The following is a 23,453-nucleotide window of genomic DNA, read 5'->3' as shown; positions in this document are numbered from 1 at the left end:
ATTCTCAACAAAAAAAAATCCAAGAAGCTCATAACTTAAAGGTTAATGCACAAATAATTCAATTTTAAAAAAAATAATAATAAATCCAAAATAGGAGTCTAAATTTTTTTTATCCATAGACAAAATAAAATAGTAATAATCATTAAAAACTCAAATACAGAAATGTGAATACTAGAGTTTGAACAATAATAATGACGTCTAATATAACAATATTAATTTTTGTTAGTTGAGTTAAAATTAACAAACAAATAAAAGTCCAATTTAAAAGCGCTTAAATATACTTTTGTACTTATTTTTTACACAATATCACCATTCTTCCTTTCTTATTAGTGCAGGAGCTTGTTTTATGTTATTTAAATCAAATGAAGCAATAATTCTGTAAATTAATTTTTGAACTCAAACACTCCTTGAGCTTGAAGAGGCTCCATAGCAGCACGTGCATCGCATTGCATAGTAGTTTGTCCTAGGGGTGGACAGAATTTTACAATCCAGCCCAAACCGCCCTACCCAAGGGGCCCGATAGCTAGCGGGTCGGGTTAATTGGGTAACCGGATAACCGATTGGAGTACAGATGGGTTTAATTGGTTTATGTAGGTCGGTTTAGGGTGTTGATATTGGATCCAGCATAATCCATACCCGACCGATTCAGTAGAAGATATTTTAACTAGGGAGAAATGTGTGGCTTAGAAAAAAAACACTATTGAAGTCAGAAGATATTTTGCAATTTTCACTTAGAAATATAGGGTTTCGTTTCACTTTCTCATCTCCATCACTCACAACAACATCTAGAGCTCTCTCTCCATTAGGGTTTTTACAATCGTTTCCGATCTTCAATCGCCGCCACCGTTTGAGAACATACCGCCATCACTGTAACTATAAGTTTCTCCTTTTCTCTCTTTCTCTCTTTATCTCTTTCGTTATGTCTCTTTCACTCTTTATCACTTTCTATGTCTCTTTCTTTCTTTATCTCTTTCGATGTCTCTTTCTCTCTTTCTCTTTTGCTATGCTAATCCAGTTATTCTTTGTTTTATTAGAAAGATGGAACATGGAGAAGTGAACTTGCAAGGAGTTGAAGAAGTGAACTTGCAAAGAGCAGTCGAAGGTAGCTTGCAAGAAGCTGGAAGTGGAAATGCTAGCTTGCTTGGAGTGATTCAAGGTATTTTTGTGTGTAATGCTAGTTGTTAGTATTTGTATGTTGGTGTAAGATTTGTGAATGACATGTTAGAAGTTGTAGAACACGACAGAGGTATTCATTTTCTTCTATTATACTCTAAACTAAGTTTGTGTGTTTTCCTGTCTAGTGATTTGTACCTTTTATTAAAGGTTCTGGTTGTTCATAAAATGTGTTTTCGTGTTCATGATGTTTGATAAGTTCTGGCTGTTAGTGTTTGTATGACACTTTCTGAACAGGATGTTTGTATAATAAAAGTTTCGGTTGTTAGTGTTTGTATGATAGTTTCTGAACAGGATGTTTGTATGATTAAAAGTTTTGGCTGTTAAGTGTTTATTTGTGTGTCTTCTACTAAAAATTCTGGCTGTTAAGTTCCTGTGATGGTTGTTATTGTTTTTTTTTTCTGTCAATTCTGAATATATTGTTATTAGTTTAGGACTGATTGTTTTAGTTTATCACAATATTTTCAGTGCCGGAACATTCTGTTTCCCATGCTGAACCTACACAAGCAGAATCCACACTTCCTCCTCTTCCCCCTGCTAGGAAAAAAAGACTAGTTAATGCTAGTGGAACTAGGAAAACCTCGTCGGTTTGGTTAGATTTTAACATTTTACCGGATGAACCTGAACCAATAGCCGCGTGTAAACATTGTCATAAACGATACCGATGTGATCCTAAAACACATGGAACCTCCAACATGTTAGCTCACTCAAAAGTGTGTCACAAAAACCCCAACCTTTTACAAAAAGATCCCACACAAAGAAACCTTGTAAGTGGCGAGGGAGGTTTTTTAGGTTCAACAAGCCAAAGGTTCAATGCTCAATCATGTAGGAATGCTATTACTTCCTTTGTACTTCTTGATGAGCATTCCTTTAGAGTGGTTGGGGGTGAGGGTTTTAAGAGACTATGCAAACAACTACAACCACAAATGACTATCCCTTCAAGGAGGACTGTTGCTAGGGATTGTTTTAAGCTTTACCTAGCCGAAAAGCTAAAACTTAAAGCTTTTTTAAATCTGATTGTGCCAGGGTTGCACTAACCACAGATTGTTGGACTTCAATTCAAAATCTTAGTTACATGGCCATAACTGCACATTTCATTGACAATGAATGGAACTATCATAAAAAGATAATCAGTTTTAGCTTAGTTCCAAATCACAAGGGTGACACCATTGGTAAAAGAGTTGAAGATGTTTTGAAGGAATGGGGTCTTAAGAAAGTGTCAACAATAACCCTTGACAACGCAACATGTAATGACGCGGCTGTTTCTTACTTGGGAAAAAGACTTAGGAGCAAGAATGCTTTAATTGGTGTAGGGAGTTTTTTTCATATGAGGTGTGCTGCCCACATATTAAATTTGGTAGTGAGAGATGGACAAAAAGATCACGAGTTGTCTATTGAAAGTGTTCGCAATGCTGTTAGGTTTGTGAGGTCCTCACCACAAAGAGCTTTAAAGTTTAAGGAGTGTGTAGAAATTGTAGGAATAACATGTAAAAGAAAACTTGGTCTTGATGTTTCCACACGATGGAACTCCACCTTCTTGATGTTGGATGCTGCCGAGAAGTTCCAAGCAGCATTTGAAAAGTTAGAGGATGAAGATCCGGGTTACATGGAGTTTTTTGACCTTTCTGGTCCACCTTGTTCTACTGATTGGGAAAAAGTTAGGGCTTTTGTGATTTTTTTGAAAACATTCTATGCAGCAACCAAGTTGTTTTCATCTTCGCAAGAAGTGTCGTTACATTTAGCCTTTCATAATTTGTCGGACATTTTGTGCAAGCTTCAAGAAGCGTCCTTGGACATGAATTCATATGTGGCTCCAATGGTTTCAAATATGAGGATCAAATATGATAAATATTGGGGGGATGTTGAAAAAGTGAATCATTTTCTTTATTATGGAGTTATCTTTGACCCAAGGTTTAAGTTCGGTTATGTTCAATGGTCTTTCAATGACATGTATGGGGCTGACAGTGAACTTGCTAAGAAACATATTGAGTGTGTCAAAAAAAGTCTATTTAACTTGTACAATTGGTATAAATCTGAGCATGATAAGGTTGTTGGGGCTGCCCTCTTAGATGCACCATCTGGTAGCACTCCTCGTGGAGAAACATCTACCCAAACTAGTAAATCATCACTTTTTACAAGGGCTGATGCTTTTAAACAACACTTGAAGGAGAAAGACACCATTGATAATCAAAATGAACTAGAGAAGTACCTAGGTGACCCGTGTTGGGGAGATGCTGAAGATTTTAACATTCTTAAATGGTGGAAGGAGAATTCCACTCGTTATCCCATATTGGCTACTTTGGTTAGGGATGTTTTGGCAACACCTGTTTCAAGTGTAGCATCTGAAAGTGCTTTCAGCACTGGGGGGAGAGTTTTAGACACGTATAGGAGTTCTTTGAGTCCGGCAATGGCCGAGGCGCTTATTTGTTCTCAAAATTGGTTGATGCCTTCTGACGAGAGCGAATCAAATGTCCTTGATCTGCTTGAAGAATATGACATAACAGATTCAATATGTTCAGGTATTTTATCAAACAAAACTGTCTTTTTTTAACATCATTTCAACTACTTTAGCCTCACTATATTTTTTGGTATGTTGCAGAATTTCGTGTAGGTGTTACCATTGGAGCAACTGCTCCTGAGCAGGCTGGGCCTGTTTAATCCACCTCTAGGTATTTGCTTCTGTTATTGTAATTATCTTTACCTTTTTGCTTATTTTATTGTAATTCTGTTTATCTTTTGCTTCTATTATTGTAATTATGTTTTTTGTTTATGTTATTGTAATTCTTTTTACCTTTTTGCTTCTGTTGTAATTCTGTTTCTATATGCAGGAACTTTTTTGGAGTCATGAATGACTCAACTTTTTGAAGTCCAAACACACAACCAACCTACATCAGTTTCGCACATCAATTCCTGCACTGGGGTCGTTTGACAAGGATATTGATTTTTGGAATATTGATTTTTGTGGGATAGATTGCGGAATACTTTTGGATTTCTGGCATCAGTCTCTTTAGGGTCTTTGCAGCCTCCTGTATGATGCTACAAGTTTTATCTCTACATAATTCAGATACATATTTTTCTAGATTTGATATTTGAGTCTCTGTTGGAATTAAACATTTTAATCATTAATATCTTGTTTTTTAGGTCATTCCTGATTCTTTGACAACTTTGTCCCAGTATCTAAGTCACATGAGCCATGAATTTGATGCAATTGGTAAGCAAACCATTTTGAAATTTTTAGTTATCATCATTAGATAGCTCCTGCTGCATTCTTGTTATTTTAGAATGATGGAACATATTTTATTGGCAGTCAGAGAAGGGGAGAATAATGCCCAAACAGTTGAGGCTCATAGTAATGGTGAAATGGGATCTGTTTCTTCACGTCTGGGTTCAACACCGGAAAATATTTCATCACCCGCATCCTTGGCAGAAGTGCATACTTGGAATATTAATTTGGAATATTGATTTTGTTCTGCAGGTAATGATTTCATGATGAAAGATTGTAGTAATGAATTCTTTGCTAAGTGAATCATGTTGAAAATGGTTTCAATTAAATATGATTTCTTTGCTTCTGTCTTGATGATTCACTTTTTCAACATGGTCTAAATGGTATAGATATTATTCTGTAGGTAATGAATTCACTTTTTCACTATTGTAGTAATGAATGGTAGTAACAAATTCCTTGCTAAGTGAATCATGTTGAAAATAGTTCTAATAATATGTACAATAACTTGCTGTTAAATTCATTTTTTCACTATTGTAGTAATGAATGGTAGTAACAAATTCCTTGCTAAGTGAATGTGAATCATGTTGAAAATAGTTCTAATAATATGTACAATAATCTTGCTGTTAAATTCATTATACTAGCTGCTTGTTCTACATATTTCATTGTGTTTTACTTTTGTCAATGTTACATTTGATTTCTGAATCTTTACATTTGTCAGTATTGGGATGCTTGCAGGAGAAATTGAGGAGTCTCTTATTGCAGCTTGGAACAATAGCTCCCAGTATGGAAGTATGATGATGAACAAAATTATCATTAGTGTTGGTTGTGTTAATGTGTTGGCTTTTCATGTTAATTTTTATATCAAGGATGATTGTAATTTATATATTAACACAGTATTTAAGCTTCAACAAAACTGAATGTCAATTGAATGTCTAATTTTAATATAATTATGAAGGATGAATGTTTATTATAAATTTTAAATTTTTCAGCAATATCATTTATGATATATGATTTTTTTGAATTGTCAAAGAAAACAATTATTTGATTGAAAAGTAATCCGATCTAACCGAACCGTACAAACCGGTAATCCGACAAAACCGTAACCCGATCAAACCGAATGTGTTTTGGTCGGAATTGGGCTTTAATATGACACCCGAGGTTTGGGCCGGATTGAGCTTTTGGGCCCGAATCCAATCCTACCCGACCGGTTGTCCACCCCTAGTTTGTCCCTTCCATTTTCAAAGGGACGTCTTTATATAATATACCAAATGCAAATAAATTGACACTTAATGCTTATTCTTTTAGATGATCTTGACTCGCCCTCAAGTTCTTTAAAATAAATGTTTAGTTTGTCTTGAAGAAAATTAATTATATGAAATGATTTTATAAAATTGATTTTTTTAAAAAGTGAAACGAAAATAGAGTGATTTATATTTTGATATATTGAGTTAACCAATAAAAACCTGTACTCATTTAGCCAAAAACTAAGAAAAAATTGAATTTGGTCTACAACTTTCTCAGCACATAAAGTGTATGCTCCAACATTACCGGACGAAACTTAAGTAACTAACGTGAAACCTAAGTGTCTAATACAAGCAAATATGCTTTAAAAACACATATTTTATACATATATCTTAATCATTAGCTGCATCTCCAATAGAGATTGGAATGACATGCTTTTGCTGCTAATTCTAATGAAGGACTTGTAAAAATATAAATAAGGTGCAAAAGAAAGTATATATGGGGAAAATATATTGAAATATTCAATCACACTAAATTATTGTTGAAATCTAATAGTTATAGTCGGAGAGCGTCGAAAATATGAACGGTTAGACGTTTAGGATTCAAGAGATATTAACATTACATATTCACTAAAAATCTTAAGGTAATGAGTGTATGAGTCATTTCTTTTATATAACCAATAGTTTCTGTATTTCTAACCGATTTGAGATTTAATCACTCAAACTTGAATCTCAACAATCTCCCCTACAAGTGTGAGCACTCGCATCATTAGCCTTGATCCATACTAAAATACCACTTCCACTCCCTCATCGAGTCTAAACATGCCTCTGATACCACTTTTTAGAGAGTTCAAGAGTGCCAGAAATATCAAGGGGCTAAATATTCAAGATCCAAAAGACTTTGACACCATATGTGAACCCAGGACCTTATGTCAATGGGTCTACGAGTCATTTCTTTTATTTATCCAATATTTTCTCCATTTCTATTTGATGTGAGATTAATCACCCACTCTTGAATCTCAACATTCAATAATGTTAATTTCATTGGTAGTAAAGATGTGTGGGACAAAGAACAATCACAACCAATATAAATGGCTTCAACAAACAAAATAACCTACAATCAGTGTAAGCAAATCTTCAACAAGCAATAGGAAAATAAAATACGAGGACACAAAAAATTTATACACATAGAATTTGTCTACTCAATTTAATCAAACTGGTCTATTTTGGATGAGAGAAAATCTCTAATTCACTATACTTATAAATTTTTTTACAAGAGGTTACAAAAAAACACTCAAATTCCCACAAACAAACTTTATTTTCTATTTGAACACGACAACAATTTTGACCTATAATAACCTATAATAGCGCTTTTACTATAGCTATTGTAGGATCCATCCTTTAATAGCGCTTTTCTTAAAAAGGTTATTATAGGTAGTTACAAAAATAAAAAAGAGATATATGAGTTAAATAGTGCTTTCAATATAATTGCTTACACCACATTTGATAGCTTTATTTGAATTTATATTATTTTAGGTATACTTACTTTTATATACGTCAAAATATTTTTAATTGATTTTCCTTTTATGGTGGTTTAGAGGACTTGCTCATGTGAGGTGGAAGACTTTGTACATGAGTGGTGCACTTAGGTATAAGTGTATTTAGGGGTGATCTGTATGAGTTAAGATCTGTTTCATCTCCCCCTCTGGGGGAGAGGTGCTTATAGAGGGCATTTAGGCCTAGGGTTTAGAAAACCCTCAAGGATGACAACCGCTCCCTCATGACTAAGGGAGATTGTTGACCACCTATACTTCAGAGAATCATGGAGAACTCCCTCTTCACTGACTAATGGAGACAATCATATTGTACACATAACTAATGCAATGGGAGAGCCCCCTGCTCTGTCAGGATGTCTCTTAGGAAACGTTACTTATAGGTGAGGACTCTGAGGCCACCTTTTTTTAGAACCTCCACAAATATAACCCTACAAAGTCCCTTAAGTAGATGAGTTTATAAAAAGGCAAATTGTTTTCATAGCATTTTTCGTTGGCGAGGTACATCCTTTAGCATGGGGCGAGTATCTTGACCGAAGGCAACCTTTTTCATGAGAGGCGGGTCCCTCAATTTTTGGTGATTCTCTTGGCTGAAGGTGACCTTACATAATTAGAGGCGAGCCCCTCAACTTTGGGTGAGTCCCTTAAATGAAGGAGACCTTACTTAATGAGAGGAAATTTCTTCAGCTTATTGTGAGTTTTTATTTCTATGCTAATGTCTCTTAGATATCTAGACAGTGTGGGGATATACGCAATTTCATTTTGATTAGACTCTGAGATGTCAAAACATCAATCACTCTTGAAAGCTTGAGTGTTTTATTAGGGGAAAAGCGTGGGTGGCACATAATGTACCTCATAATGATGTTCTTTGGGAAAATCAATTTATCCTTTTTTTATTACATGTGTCTTCTAGGTGTAGAAACTTTCCCGTTTCTCATTGAAATAACCCAATTGGATGGATGTATGACTTGTGCTATAGGGTTTCCCCTATATAATTTTGGGAAAACACTTTCTTTTCTTCTTCTTTTTTACTTCTCTTTTCTAGAAAAATATGCCAGTTGATGGTAACGGTGGAAAACATTTTATCTCTTGTTTTTCTACCCAAGGTAACAATGGGAAATGAATCTAAACTTATTCACATTTGAGACATTGTGTCCATGTATTCTACTGCAGATGTGATCAAATGAGTTTCATCATGGCATTAGACTTTCCAACACATTATGTACAGAGGATGTGATAATGGAGCCTAGTTGAGAGAGAGAGAGGGAGGGAGAGGGAGAGAGAGAGGGGGCAAACATGGATACCTCAAGCGAGCCGCATGCTCCCTATTTTTACACCCACCTTCTCATTATTCAGGAGATGAGGGTTTTGACAGCTTTCAACGAGGTGAGTGTCCAGTTCCATTCACTTCTTTCAAAGAAGATTATTTTACGACTATCAACGTCGCCCCTTCTCATACTACCCCAAAATTATGGTATACTCAAGGCTATTCAGATAGTCTGTTGCAGCATGGGTCTGTCCCCCAAAGTTAGGGCATTCCTTTCTTTCTTTATAACGGATATTCTTTACAACTATGATCGAGTATTATTGCGCCCTTTGCACGGTGGATGTCTTTCTCCCCTTGATCATAGAGTAATCCAGATTTTGAGATTTGTTTGTTCTCTAGAATCGCGTATCCTCATAACTCAGGACCGTGAAGATGATGATGAAGTAAAGGTGTACACAGGTATGAAAGAATACCCTTTTGACTTGATCATGTGCTTATAACTTTATGTGTCCTAACAACATTCCTTTCTCTTCAGGGGACATGGTTGAGACCCTCCTTGATGATAAAAGAGAGTTCTTAGTTAAGATACAGATCGAACAACAGCGGGCGAGTCTTCTCGCGCCCATCCCCTAGAACGTAGCTATTGATGAGGGGAGGGAGGCAGTGTGAAACTTCACAGGCTAGAAAGCCCTGTCTTCCCAAGATTCCACAATGGGAGAATGCCCCCTTCGGGCCATCAGGGAGCTGCGAGGTAGTAGAAAGTGAGGAGAAAGTAGGGGATGAATTATCCCTTTCAAACTTTCTTTGTGTAATAGTCCTTATTTTAACACAATGGAGTTTTCCGATCGCCACTTTTCCTTCCCGAAGAATTCTCCAAACGATTATCAGTCACTCATAGGCATATCCTCCATAGGTTATTTGATCTACTGGAAGTCAAACTTTTGAGATGCTTTCTAGTGGAGAAATACCAGAGGGAAAAACATTTTGATACTATTCGAGGACTATAATCCAAGGTGAACCATATAAATAAGAGTGTTCATGAAGGTGGGATGACAGTAAGATTGTTGAGGAAAAAGTAGAAATGTTGTGAAGGAGCTTACCAAGAAAATGTCCATTTAGGCTCTCACCTAGTTTGAAGAGGTGGAACGCTTGGAGCAATCACTTAAGAGGGCTCGTGATACGTTGGAGATTCTGGTGGAGAGAGTTTTGCTACTCGATCAAGGATGGAGTTATGGCGATCTCCATCCATCATTTTGAGAGAGCGGGAAAAAAATAATTATAGTTGCTGGGATTTAAAGTGTGTCCCCGAGAAAGTTTTCCACTTAGTTATTTCTATATTCTATAGAATAGATTACTTATTTTTTTAATTAAAAAATAAAATAAAAAGAATGAAGCCATTTTAAAAAGAAATAAAAAACATAAACTGCAATTGCTGGAATTCGATAAGATAGTTTTTCCCCCTATTGTTAAGTGCACTGAGGAAACGACCAATTAATTTTTAATTAAAAAATAGTAGTTTCTAATTAATGGGACATTAATTCAGTTAATTTCCTGACCGAGCTAAAGCTTTGTTAGGAATGATATTATTTGCAGTAGTGGTTCTTAGGGATTGCTCCGTCCATCAAACTTTGTGAGTGAAGGCGACTTTAAGCTTTCTGGTACAGAGGCTTCCCAAATCTCATCTGAGAGAGGTTGGGGATCCAAAATTTGTGTCTCCATAGTAGGATCTATATCTTCCTGGCGCTGTTGGAGGTTAAGGACATTATCCTCACATATTTTATTGTGGTGTAGTAAATCGTTCATAGCGGTGCACATCTTTGTTATGGTTTCTTGGTCGCCAGCAGAATTGCTGTCGACCAAGTTAGTTGCTTACCAGCAGAATCGTTGTCGACCAAGGTAGTTGCTCGCCTGTTCATAATAATGGAGAAGATGATTGAGGCGGAAGGTGAATTAGTCTTTGATTACGAGGGTAACTCATGTCATTTTTTTCATAGTCTCATAGTGGACGTCAATTTTACATCCTAAAAGGTATCATAAGGGGTAACCTTGTTTGTCTAGGGTTGTCTAATTATCTATCACATATGAGTATGCTAATGCATACTCACATAGGGTTGTGAGAGGCTCAACTTATTTGGAAAATTGAATATCTTTTCTCCTTCTAGAAATAAGGTGTGTATATATATATATATATATATATATATATATATATATATATATATATATATATATGTGTGTGTGTGTGTGTGTGTGTGTGTGTGTGTGTGTGTGTGTGTCAGAGAGACCCCGTGAACCTGGATCAGTGGCCAAGAAGTGCAATTACCCCATCTTTCGGTAAAAAATGGAAGAGTAGGAAGATTGTATTCTTCTTGCGATCATGGAGGAGGTGGTTCTTCCTCATTCTTGAACGGATTCTATGCACGCCACATATCTCATCAGTTGAATTAGTGTGAAATATGGTTATGTTAGACTAGACCAAATAAGATCACTTCTCGTGCATTATGGGCGACCATGTGGCCCGAGCAAGAGGAAATCACGCAATATTGATGTGATTGACTCAATTTGTGTCCCTTTAGACTATTTCTTCCTAGACACAATAAAATTATCCCAGCCTACATATTATAAATATCATAAATTGTTTTTACACAATAGATTATTTAAATTAAATACTTTCTCTTTAAAATTATACAATATTTTAAATACTTTCTCATTTCATATATATAGAGGAAAGGTATATTTACTTCAGGAGTAAGTTATTATAACTTACCTCAAATCCAGATCATTGATTCTTTTCAATCTAGTGGTTAAAAATAATAAGTAATTAAATGTGGAGAGAAAAAACTATTACTTATTATTTATAACCACTAGATTGAAAAGAATCAATGATCTATATTTGGAGTAAGTTATAATAACTTACCCCTGGAGTAAATATAACTCTCCTCATATATATATATATATATATATATATATATATATATATATATATATATATATATATATATATAGGGAGCGTATCTGGTGAGAACTGATATCTATTATGAGAAATGAGAACTATTGATATCAGTCTTCAGATTTTATTAACGTTTAAGATTTATTGATTCCATATTAAGAGCACCTTACTGAATTTTTATCCATTATGATCAACATTTAAAATTTCCATAAATAAAATATTTTTATTTCTTTAATTATTATAATATTATTAAAATAAGAGAATCTTTTTAAGAATCACTACATTTGATATTTAAATGTTATCACAATTTTTTTATTTTCACTATTATTCTAACTACATTTTAATTTGATTTATAATTTATTTTGAACGAAATAAATTATTTTTTTTATAATATTTTTTTTTATTTTTCTTAATTTATATTGATTCGTTCATTGTTTAATTTTGAATAATATTATGAATATAAAATTTAATTTATACTTTAGAATTCATTTAATTTTATTCTTCACATAATTATAAATCAAACTTTATATTAATTTGTCACTTATATTTTCATTTAATTATATAAATTTAAGAATGTAAATTTATTACTTATATTATGATTCGAATGATTTATTTATTTTTAAATTAATTTTCTTTTTGCATGCTATATATACTATTGTGACAATTTTAAATAATTTTTTTAAAATTTATTACTTATATTTTTATTTGAATAAAAATATTGAAGAAAACAAAATTATTACTTGTATTTAAATTTGGTTGATTTATTTATTCGAAAATAATATCTTTTTATGAAAAATTTAAATACTGAACAGAATAAATAAAAAACAATAAAGTGCTATTTGTATGGAATTAATAAATCTTATAAGTGACAAAAATAGAATATAAATTTTAATCTTATTTATTACTCAAAAAATTTATTAATTTCATACAAATAATAGCACATTAGCACGAAAAAAAATTGTGTTAACATTTAAATATTAAGCATAATAATTCTGAAAAAGATTCTCTTATTTTGATAATATTCTAATAATTAAAGAAGTAAAAATATATTTTTGAAAAAATACTTTATTTATGGAAATTTTAAATGTTGATCATAATGGATAAAAATTCAGTAATGTGCTCTTAATATGGAATCAATAAATCTTAAACGTTAATAAAATCTGATGACTGATATAAATAGTTCTCATTTCTCATAAGAGATATCAGTTCTCACCAGATACGCTCCCTATATATATATATATATATATATATATATATATATATATATATATATATATATATATATATATATATATATATATATATATATATATATATATATATATATATATATATATATATATATATAACAACTTATATTTTAAGGTGGAGGAGTAAAATATTGGAGAAAGAAAGCTAGGGGTAATTATGATATATTGATTAATGATGATTGTGATTGAATGTTATTTATTCAATGATGAGATCTAAAATATGTTACTGGTTGAAATACGAGGTTAAGTAATTTATATTGATGCATGAATTGTGGAATTATGATGGAGATTACTCATATGACTATCTGTATACTTCTCGTGAAGATTATTAGGTTTAATCAGCACTGTGATGTAGACATTGCTATTAAACTGGATCACATCAAGAGTAGTGGTTCAAGGACCAATATTTAAGAGTCAATTTGGTCTATATCTATCAATGTATTTTTAGACTTTGAGAGTTACAGACTGGCTATAGACTAAAATAGCAATCAAATCCATAATAACATATTAATGAAGATAGTGATATATTGTCAAAGAGTCACAAAGTTATGTAAAAAAAACCAATCCACAAAAATATTCGACAATATAATTCAAGAAGATAATATATAAGTTTATAGTTTAATTAACTAATCTAATAGAATCATTAATTCACATAATGATGTGATCTTTGAAAGAGATTTTAAGAAGGTGGTTAAAGCCCATTGCATCATTTGGTAGACGATTCTTCGATTAGGCATTAAATTGAATATTCATAAGGAGATATTTTGGCATTCGTGTAATGGTAATAAACATCACGAGGGGTTGTTTTCTTTAACATTGGGAGGTTGGTGTTATGGGTGAAATTGCTTTGAGAGATTGTTAGGCGAAATAAAGATTTTATCAAGGGATTATCTATGAAGAAATGTGTTGAAAGTGTTGAGCCAATACATCTTCTTCTAGAGTTAAGAGACCCCAAAATAAGATTCTTTTGCTTCAATCATACATGAGTATCACTAAACTATGTTTTAGCCTAAGAATTTGCTAACCAAATCACATGAAGGAAACAACTATTTGGTTTAATAAAGAGTTGTAATGAAAGGTTGAATACTTAGTTGTTGGTTGAGGTCATTTATCCAGAGACCTTAAACGAAAGATGACTTATTTAAATATTAGACTTGGGGGTAAAGATTACGCTTAGCAATGAAGGTTGCCTCATACGCTTTTGTACCTTCCAAAGTCTAATATTCGGTGTTACAAGATCATTTGTTGAGAGACAGAGGAATATGTGATATAGAATCTGATTTTGACAGGGATTTAGAAGGTCTTTGTGGTACGATTTTGGTTTTGACCTTAGTTATTGTGCTAGAAAATACACCATCTTCCCTAAAGGCCAACATGTTTAGGTGAAATACCTTTTTATTAAATGTGTTCAAAACATAGAAGTAAAGTTTGACATGACCATAAAACATAAATGAATTTTTGGATGTTTGCAAGTGGTACTTGATAAGAATATTCTTTTAGCTATTTACATTGATAGGTTAGGCCATCATATGTCACTAACTAGTAGAGTGTCGTACCATCCTTGTGTATCTCCTTATGATTCTATTATTTTATATTGGTGAGGTTTGTCATGTTTGGGTAAAGCGTGTTTGGAAATCTTTAAGAAGTACATAATTTATTGTATGTGGCTTTTAGACTTCAAATATATGCATGACTTTATCAGAGATTCTATTTTTGATAAATTTAGCCAAGGGGAGTAACTGTGAACAAATAGTCTCTTATGAACTTCTAACCAATCTAGAAGAGAGAAACTTTATACTTAGGCCAACAAATATTCTCGTGTATGGTTAGGTAAGAAAGAAACGTATATTAAGAAATGTGGTTAAGTCTAACTCAACCTTACTTAACCAACTTATAAGGTGAGAATTGTTGTCACTTATGAACATGTGTTTAAACCATAAATTGTAAAGATATGTGACTCTTTTAAACACTCTATCATGCCTAGGACTGGACATTTGAAGTCTGGACATAAATGGTGGGTGGTCCGATAGAGGAAACCTAATATCAAGTGACTCAACGAGTCTTGAACAAGACTTTGATACCATCTTAGAATTGTATGGGTTTGGCATAATTCATATTTACAAAACATGCTTGTAAGGCGGGGATTGCCCTCACTTGTAAACATATATTGAGATCATATTCTTTTCAATATTAAACACTTTAACAACATGCGCGTGCGGACTTGAATAAGGTTTACCCACTTGTGGGATTGAGGACCATGGGCTTTACTTTGAAACGTGCATCCCTTAAAGTTGCTTCATGCAAAATGGATAAACCTGAGAAAATGTGATAAGGCGGTCAACATAGTTTTATATCATTTTCATTTGACACTTTGGCTTCCTATTACCAATGGTAGTAGATGTTCTACAAATGTTTATGCAAGCAGCACACACTCAAAATTTTCTCCTTACTATCCTTATTGGTGGTCTTGGTTAACATATATGTCCCTGATAGAGTACAATACATCCTTAAATATTAGCTTATAATTCCCTTATTTCCTATTGATGAGGTTTTCTCTGTTTTCCGCAAGGCATGCTTGGATACATTTGGGGAACATGTGTTATTTGATATATTTCAGCACGCCGGAGTATTTGTAAAGAAAGAGGCGTCTGAGAATTTCTTCACTGACCCACAAGAAGGGAGATCGAAACTTAGGCCAATAGATATTATGGTGTACGGGAGGGAAACATGCATTAGTAGACTTATCAAGATTTTCTCATTGGTGGGACTAAGAACTAGAGAATTTATTATGGGACACACACCCCTCATAGCCGATTCAAGTAAAGTGACCAAGTATGAAAAAACATGTTCCGACAATCAACATGCATGCTTTCATACTATTTTTCTTTGACACTTTTGTTTTTCTAGCACCAGAAGCAATGGATCTTCTAAATAAAGTGTAAAGGCTCATGCATATCAATATTGTGTTTTTCTAGAATTATAAATTTAAATTTTAAGAAAAATGATTTTGTCATCTAAAACAAATAGTCTACTATTTCTATACAATATTTATTATACATCTTATATGATTAGCATATTACTTTATTTATAAAAAAATTCTAATGAGTGATCATTATGTATAAAAGATATAAATAAAATATCAAATTTTTAAATAAAAAACTATTAATTGACTACTATCAACAACTTTATTATAATAATAATATATTATAAAAAAATATTAATACTGAAGAATAATCTTAAAATAATTTATATTCATCTAACTCAACTAACCCATATCATTTTGTTTTTTAAAAGTTCATGGATAATTACAGAAAAACAAGTCTCATTTTAATATTTAAACTTAAAATATCAATAATTTATAAACTTTATATTTGATATAGTAATTAAGAAAACAATTGAGCTCATTAAGCTTTTGTTACATAGATTATTTTAATTATATAAGTCTTAGTGCACTTAATATGCCGAGGGCTGTCGCTGCCTATCTTGATACTTTCACATAATTCATGTCAACCACATGTGTTGTTTAAGAATATTTATGAGTGGATGATGCCAATGCTATGAAACTTCAATTTCAACAAATTGTGTCAAATCGTGATTAATTTATCCTTTTTTAGTAACATCAAGCTTTATATCTTTTATTACAGTATGCGTGTGGAATGAATAATGATGAAAACAAAGAAGTAATTAAGCGACAAGAATAATCTCACTTATTGAGTTGAATGAAATAATCTCCTCTAATCTCAATTATTGAGATGAAAATTATAATCTATGCCAATGTGCCATAATATAGGAGTATAAAGTTAACTTTTTCTATCAAACAATAATGATGATCTAAAGTTGAATATGAGTAATTGTTAATTTTTTGAAAAGAAATATATTTGAGTCTTTTGAGGAGAAAAATTAAATATTCTGTTGTAAGTGCTCTAAAATTTTGAGTTTGTTGAATGAAAAACAATTAGATGGAAAGAGTTTTGAGGAGTTACTTATAATATAAAAACTTTTTAATTTTGGAGAAATTAAAAATTGCATGAGGAGGAGATCAAAGAATTTAGATATAATATTCAAATATAATCTATATTTTTATAATATTTTAAAAATTAAAAATATGATAATGATAAATATTTATTTGTTATTTTATATCAATTATTATTTTAAAAAATATTAAAGATTTTTTTCTTCAATTTTTTCTGATAAAGCCCTTCATTCTCCTCCTCTCTTAACTAACAAACAAAGACCTAGAGTCTTTTCTTTCTTGAAAAGTTAAAATAGACATTATCCTCTCATTTTAAATTTAGTTCTATTAAAATAATTATTCTTTTTTGCGACGAATCTTTTTTTTGAGAAATTCATATTTACTCAGATAGAGGAGCAAGTTATCATAACCTGCTCTGGTTTCAATTGTAACTATAGAATTCAATCTAAGAGGGAGTGAGTAAGGATTTCCTTTTTATTTTTTCCAGGATTGAGTGTATGAACTTTGAATGAAAGTGCAGAAAAAAATAAAGCGTAAGAAAATTAAAGTGCTGCAAAATAAATGAACGCAAAGATTTATAATTATTCCTCTTATTAACTAAGGGTACATCTAGTTCCTTCACACCTTGAATGATTTTCCACTATGTTAGATCTTTGTACAAGCCTTGCACCAAGACCTCTATTACAATCTTCTAACATAAACACCAAACACTTGGTGGATTTTAAATCTTCCCGAATCAAAGGACATTTTCCACAAACACCGAATCCAAAGAACCATTTACAACAGAAAACTTATCACCAAAACCACGGTGATTAAGTTACAACACAGATTTTGAATAATCTTACGTATTTGAATCTTGAATGAATTCCAAGATAAAGTTTGATTTTTTATTTCAATGTTACAATTCAATAATATATAAATCTTAAGTGCTTAGAATATATTATGAAACTTTTATGAATAATTTGAAGGTTATGCAAAAAGTTTCCCATAATGGATGTTCAATTAAAAGCCCAAATACACAAAAGCCCAATAACATACTAATAATATAAGTTCTATTATTACTTCCTATTAATAACAATACTACTAATATAAATCATATAATACCCTTCTTTTATATAATATAAATCATATAATATTTAAAAAGTCTAAATTTATTTATAAAAGAGAATGCATGGAGTATTTATATATTAAAAGATGAAAATAAGTACAATTTAGAGACAAACCAAAACACCTAATGATAAATAACACAGACTTTGTTAAATTTATTCTAGGTAGGGATTTAGATTCTTTCTTCTTTTGGGTATATTCCAAACTAGTAATAATACTAAGAAAAGAAAATAGTCATGAATTACTAATTATACAACAAAAAGAAGTCCAAATACAGTAAGATTATCTTCATTCGACATAAAGACACAATCTATCAAAAAGTTGCTGGTGGGACGGGTCCAATTAGACTCAATAATTGTCTTAGTTGGTTTGATAATTACAGTATATTATTATCCATTTTCTGTCAAAAACAGTTTTCAAATTTCAATGCTTTCTTTTTTATAACCTCACTAACATTCTTACCAACTATCCATTATCCAAGGTTTTAAACCATTGTGAATTTTATTTTTAATAAAAAAATTATTCAGAATTTGTGTTTATTGATTACTAATAATTTATAGTTGATAAATTAATTAAACTGTTTAGTAAAATTAGCGGTTCAATTAATTGATAAATTAAAATAACTTAAAAAATATTTAATATATAATTATTTTATTTTAAATTAAATTAAATTATAAAAGGATGATAGTGAGTTTTATTTAAAATAATAAGGGCAAAATAGAAAGAAAAAATGATAAGCTATAAGTTAAAATGCAATTTGAAATAACGTCTGGAAAATAAGCTATAAGTCAGTAAAATAAGCTATAAGCTTGCGATAAAAAGACAGTTATCGAACTTATAAGCTATAAGCTCAAAAATTATCTTACCAAACAGAATCATAATATTATTAAAAATATATACATATACAATTATAGTTTAATAAATCAGAATATTTTAAATTGTCAAATTATAAAAGTAATTTAAAATTTACCGTCTGATTTGGTGGGATGCATGATTATCTGCTGGTGTAAAAATAATTTGACAATCCCCTTTCTCATACAATTATTGTAGACACAATTATACTATTAAGTTTTTGTTTTTATTTTATGTTCTTTCCTGCATTTAAAGCAAAATCAATTCAACACCACAAAAATTAAAAATAATTAAGCTATAATTAAATTTACAATCTATATAATGCTCATAGATATTATAATAACTTTTATGTTACATATGCAATTAAAGTTGAAGAAACTTTTATAATTAATTACCTGCAATTTTTGTTGCATATAAATAAGTTGCATCCAACATTATATCAAGTCATGAGAAAACTATTCTATAGTGCAAATTACTTAGTTTTTCAAAAATGAGCTATCAAATGGAAGAATTGCAAGAGAATTGGATTCCTCATTTGGTAATTAAATTTAATGTACTATATAGTTTGAAGTCTATGATGTCAAGTTACTTATATGTATATTATATCAAGTACATTTCTTTTAATATATAAACTATTGTTTTAACATATGAACTATTGTTTTTAATGTTATGAATTTTTGTTATAGGAAATGGATGGTGATAATTTCTTCAATCAACAAAACCATATGAAATATTTGCAGGAACAAATCTCATACCCTTCTTCTACTCTTGTTGAAGCTGCTTATAATAATAACACAAATTTTGAGAACCCTCTTGATGTTTTCATGGGAGATAGAACATGTCAATTCAACATGGTTGATATTCATGAAGATGCTGCAGAAAATAATATTCTATCCACTCACATTATGCCTTTGATTAATTCACCAATTGATCCTGCTTTTCAAAGTGCTCATCAAGTGAATCATGGTTTGAAGCCTATTAAGAGGAAGATTAGAACCACTTCTGAGACTGCTGAGCATATAGCTTCTGAGAGAAAAAGAAGATTAAAATTGACCAGGAATTTCATTGCACTTTCTGCTATAATTCCTGGCTTGAAGAAGGTATGTACATAAAAAGTTGCACATAATATTTATTTACTTAAATTTAGTATTGTTTTTGTTTATATTTACTCTTTCACGAAATTAATCCATCTATATTTTATTTTTTATTTTATTTTTAAAAAAATAATTAAAAAATACTTATATAACATAAATTAAAAAATTTAATTTCAACAAAATTATTTGTTTAAAGAATTTTGTAAATCACTTAAAACTATTATTTTCTTAAAAATAATAGATTTTTATTATAAAGACATGTTCATAAAAAATTGTGATGTTTTGTGTACAATTTTTTTAATAATCATCATAACAATTAAAGTTATTATAAGTGACATGACAATGATATGAAGGCCTATAGTGTTAATTTAAAGTAAATACAATCATTGATAAAAAAGTGGCTTCAATACCTTTTCTATAGTTTAATTTTATTTGAAAAAAATAGACATTTTTGAACATTTTTCAAACTATATATAAATAGGAAAATTAGTTTATGTAAAGGTGATATTGACGCGAGAGTAGCATGAAGATACATATTTTCACTTTATGTCATGTTATACCAAATAGACTATGTTGATTGAAGCCTTATAATTTTATAATGTATTTGTAAATTTATAAAAGCATGAGATTATTTTTTATTACTATTTATTTTGTGTTAATCCAATAAAATATCTCTCTCTTTAAATTTTGATATAATATTCTATATTGTTTTATTTGTTCGCTATTTTTAAGACTAAAATAAAAACAAGAAATATACTTGTATTGTATGAAAACAAATTTATATTTATATTTATATTTTTAAGAACAACTAATAAAAAGAGAAAAAATTTAAATTTTAAATTTTGTTTTAATTGGAATTATAGGGTAGTTATATTGTGTGATAATGAAGAAAGAAAAAACTTTATTTTTGTTTTTTAATTAATAAAAAAAATTATAATTGAATATGTGTAAAATCAAATGTTATGTCCGTGTCTATCTAAATATTTTTCTAAAAACAAAGCGCTTCATGAATTATTTAAAAGGTTTAGTTATTTTGTAATAGGTAGTTCAATAATTTTTAAATATGTATGGGAATCGATAATATTTCATAATTAAATATGAATTTGTCAATAATTTTAAATTGAAATATTTTTCACAAAAAATGTTAATGATTGAAAATCAGGACCTAGACTAAAAACTACAGTGGAAAATTATAAATTATTAAAAATATATATATGTATCCGAATAAATTTTTAATTCAAGGACCTAAATATAAATTATCGATAAGTTTGAGATTTATATACAAACTTTTTAAAAATTAGGAAATTTATCTCATAATTCATAGATAGTTTAGAGAATTCTAGAATAATTAATCTAGATGTATATTTTATATCCTCTTATTTTAAAAAAAAATGAAATTTTAATTTTAATATTTTTTTACTTTGTTTTTGATGTTCTACTTTTTGTAAATGTGCACAGACAGAAAAGTCTTACATACTTCAAGAAGCAATCAATTATGTGAATCAACTTCAAGAACGTGTAAGAGAACTTGAAATTGAAAATGAAAAGATAAATATTGCATATTCAACAATGGTTGATAAGAAACTACAAAACTCAACAACTTGTGAAGCAAATGTGGTTGATAATTATATATTCAATGATGAATTTGCACTGCCTGATGTTAGAGCAAGAGTCTCAGAGAAGAATGTGCTGATTTGTATTCAATGTGAGAAGATGCAAAATGATAATATGGTGCACAAAATACTCAGTTTGGTTACAAATCTTCATCTATCTATAACAAGTACCAACATTTTCCCATTTGGAGCTTCCACACTTCAAATCACAATTATTGCTCAGGTAAAAAAATTGCAATTATAGTTCTTTTCTAATTACTCTAAATTTGATTTAGAGGTTTTTTTATTCAAAATATTTAGATATTTTTTATTTAATTAAAAATTTATTAATATTGTATTTGATGAAATCTAAAACTTTGCTCCTAATTTACAGATGAAAGAGGAGTATAGCTTGACAATCAATGATTTGGTGAAAATCCTAAGAAAAGTAATATTGGAGTCAAATGGTGTTTAACTGTGACATTTACTTGTTTGTTGAATATTAAGAGAAGTTCAGACCTTATTTTCTTTTTGTCTTTTTTTTTTCAAAAATAAATTGTAACATTGAGAATGACATATTTAAATCAGGATGTATTATATGAGAGATGAGATAGGTCAAGGACTAAATGAGACCTAAAGCAAGATCAAAATCGATATATTTTATATTTTAGGTCAAATGTATTCTATTATCCCTTAATTTTGATGATTATAATATGTTAGTCCTAAAAAATATTGTATTAAATTAGTCCTTTAATGTTATACAATATTAGTAGAGGTATGCTATGCATACACCAGTTTTCTACACCAGAACACTTTACACTGTATATACATGCACTTGTTCATGTGCTGCACGCAAATTAAAGTGGAAAAAAATGATTAAAAAAATGATGAACATATCTTTACCGTATAAATTACGGTGTGGGTGTACACATAAGTGTACAAGTAGCATTTCTCATATTAGTAAGGTATCATTTTCCGTCCATCCAAATTGCTAAAAATGGATTTATGTGATAGTTTAATACTATTGATTTATTTCTTATTAGTTATGGAATTGTTTGCAAGGTTAGTTGTTGATTTGTTGTCGACCATTACATTTACTTCTTCTTTTGTGCTTATCTTCATCTCAATCAACAAATAACGAGTCTACACTCCTTGACAAGTTGGATTGGAGGCTGAGATATACCGAGCTTCATGAGAAGACGAGACCATCATTGTTTGCTTTTTGGAGCACCATAAAATTGGATAATTGTACATCTTAAACACATATCCCATTGTGCTTCTTCTTCCCACTGTCTTTGCACCAATATGAGTCACAAAACCAGAAAACTTATCCCTCGAGCAATTAGATTTAAGAAATAAGATGCCATTATATATTGTACCTTTAAGACATCTCATGATCCTTTCAAGTGCTTTCATATCTGATAATTTAGGTCCCTACATAAATCTTCTCAACACACTAATATTGTGACTTATCGGGTCTTGAATTGCAAGTGTACCTCAAGTTTCCCACTATTTACTTGTATAGAGTGATACTAACAACCTTTCCATCTTCATCTTTGCTTAATATTGAATTTGCTTCCATAGGAGTACTTGCTGAGTTGCAATTCAACATATTAAATCTCTAAAAGAACATTGGGGTTATCAAGCATGACATGGTCCCAGTGAATTCAAACACAAGAAATTAACTTTAGCATCTTAATTTAGTTTAATCAAATTCAATTCTCATGTTGAATTTGATATTCTCAATGCCATTGTGAATATGTCTTGTGATGGGTAAATCATCCATATACAACCACACTATACTAGGATTATATTAATTTAGTCCTTTCACATGGATTCTAGATTCATTTTTACACTTGGAAAAACCAATCTACTTTCATCGGATTTAGCTTCTAACCACAAACGCATGCATAAATCCCAAAATTCTCTCTTCTCTTGGGCATTTCGAGGAATTGGTAAGTTATCCAGATCATCACACTCAAGTATTATAACCATTAAAAAAATTAAGCAAAAAAAAAAGTAAGATAAAAATAAGAATACCTAAATTTGTTGGTAGTCAAATGTTTAAAGTGTAAAACTTCAAGGACAACTTGGAAGAGAAGTTGAAAATACCCAAACTTTCAGGAATGGAGAACAAAGAAGGAGACGTTTGGTATTTATCCAATCAATGTTACGAAACTG

At 30.6% G+C, this 23,453-nt stretch overlaps 2 protein-coding genes across 3 annotated transcripts; both read left to right on the top strand.

The window, feature by feature from the left end:
• Positions 1 to 703: 703 nt before the first annotated feature.
• LOC131616118 (zinc finger BED domain-containing protein RICESLEEPER 2-like) lies at positions 704 to 5,819 on the top strand. 2 transcript variants are annotated; one of them, XM_058887369.1, is made up of 8 exons: positions 704 to 869; positions 1,035 to 1,156; positions 1,642 to 3,692; positions 3,773 to 3,842; positions 4,002 to 4,201; positions 4,315 to 4,384; positions 4,481 to 4,648; positions 5,115 to 5,819. In XM_058887369.1, the coding sequence occupies exons 3-4, from the start codon at positions 2,249 to 2,251 to the stop codon at positions 3,829 to 3,831; spliced, it is 1,503 nt and encodes a 500-aa protein (XP_058743352.1). In that variant the 5' UTR covers positions 704 to 869; positions 1,035 to 1,156; positions 1,642 to 2,248; the 3' UTR covers positions 3,832 to 3,842; positions 4,002 to 4,201; positions 4,315 to 4,384; positions 4,481 to 4,648; positions 5,115 to 5,819. The 2 variants fall into 2 exon arrangements, with proteins under 2 accessions (XP_058743352.1, XP_058743351.1); XM_058887368.1 differs by having other exon boundaries at positions 5,132 to 5,814.
• A 13,175-nt stretch (positions 5,820 to 18,994) lies between these two features.
• Positions 18,995 to 21,930, top strand: LOC131617999 (transcription factor bHLH19-like). The gene is made up of 4 exons (XM_058889272.1): positions 18,995 to 19,124; positions 19,273 to 19,686; positions 21,139 to 21,516; positions 21,667 to 21,930. The coding sequence occupies exons 1-4, from the start codon at positions 19,077 to 19,079 to the stop codon at positions 21,745 to 21,747; spliced, it is 921 nt and encodes a 306-aa protein (XP_058745255.1). The 5' UTR covers positions 18,995 to 19,076; the 3' UTR covers positions 21,748 to 21,930.
• The last annotated feature ends 1,523 nt before the right edge of the window (positions 21,931 to 23,453 follow it).

This window comes from Vicia villosa, linkage group LG7, assembly GCF_029867415.1.
Source record: "Vicia villosa cultivar HV-30 ecotype Madison, WI linkage group LG7, Vvil1.0, whole genome shotgun sequence".
NCBI lineage: Eukaryota > Viridiplantae > Streptophyta > Magnoliopsida > Fabales > Fabaceae > Vicia > Vicia villosa.
This window is presented reverse-complemented; position numbering and strand designations above follow the sequence as displayed.

Bases quoted from the DNA above. Each gene is read 5' to 3' on its own strand.
- LOC131616118 (XM_058887369.1), top strand. From the start codon at position 2,249: ATGGCCATAACTGCACATTTCATTGACAATGAATGGAACTATCATAAA. The intron at 3,693-3,772 runs GTATTTTATCAA...GGTATGTTGCAG, and splicing joins AACAGATTCAATATGTTCAG to AATTTCGTGTAGGTGTTACC.
- LOC131617999 (XM_058889272.1), top strand. From the start codon at position 19,077: ATGAGCTATCAAATGGAAGAATTGCAAGAGAATTGGATTCCTCATTTG. The intron at 19,125-19,272 runs GTAATTAAATTT...TTTTTGTTATAG, and splicing joins AGAATTGGATTCCTCATTTG to GAAATGGATGGTGATAATTT. The intron at 21,517-21,666 runs GTAAAAAAATTG...CCTAATTTACAG, and splicing joins AAATCACAATTATTGCTCAG to ATGAAAGAGGAGTATAGCTT.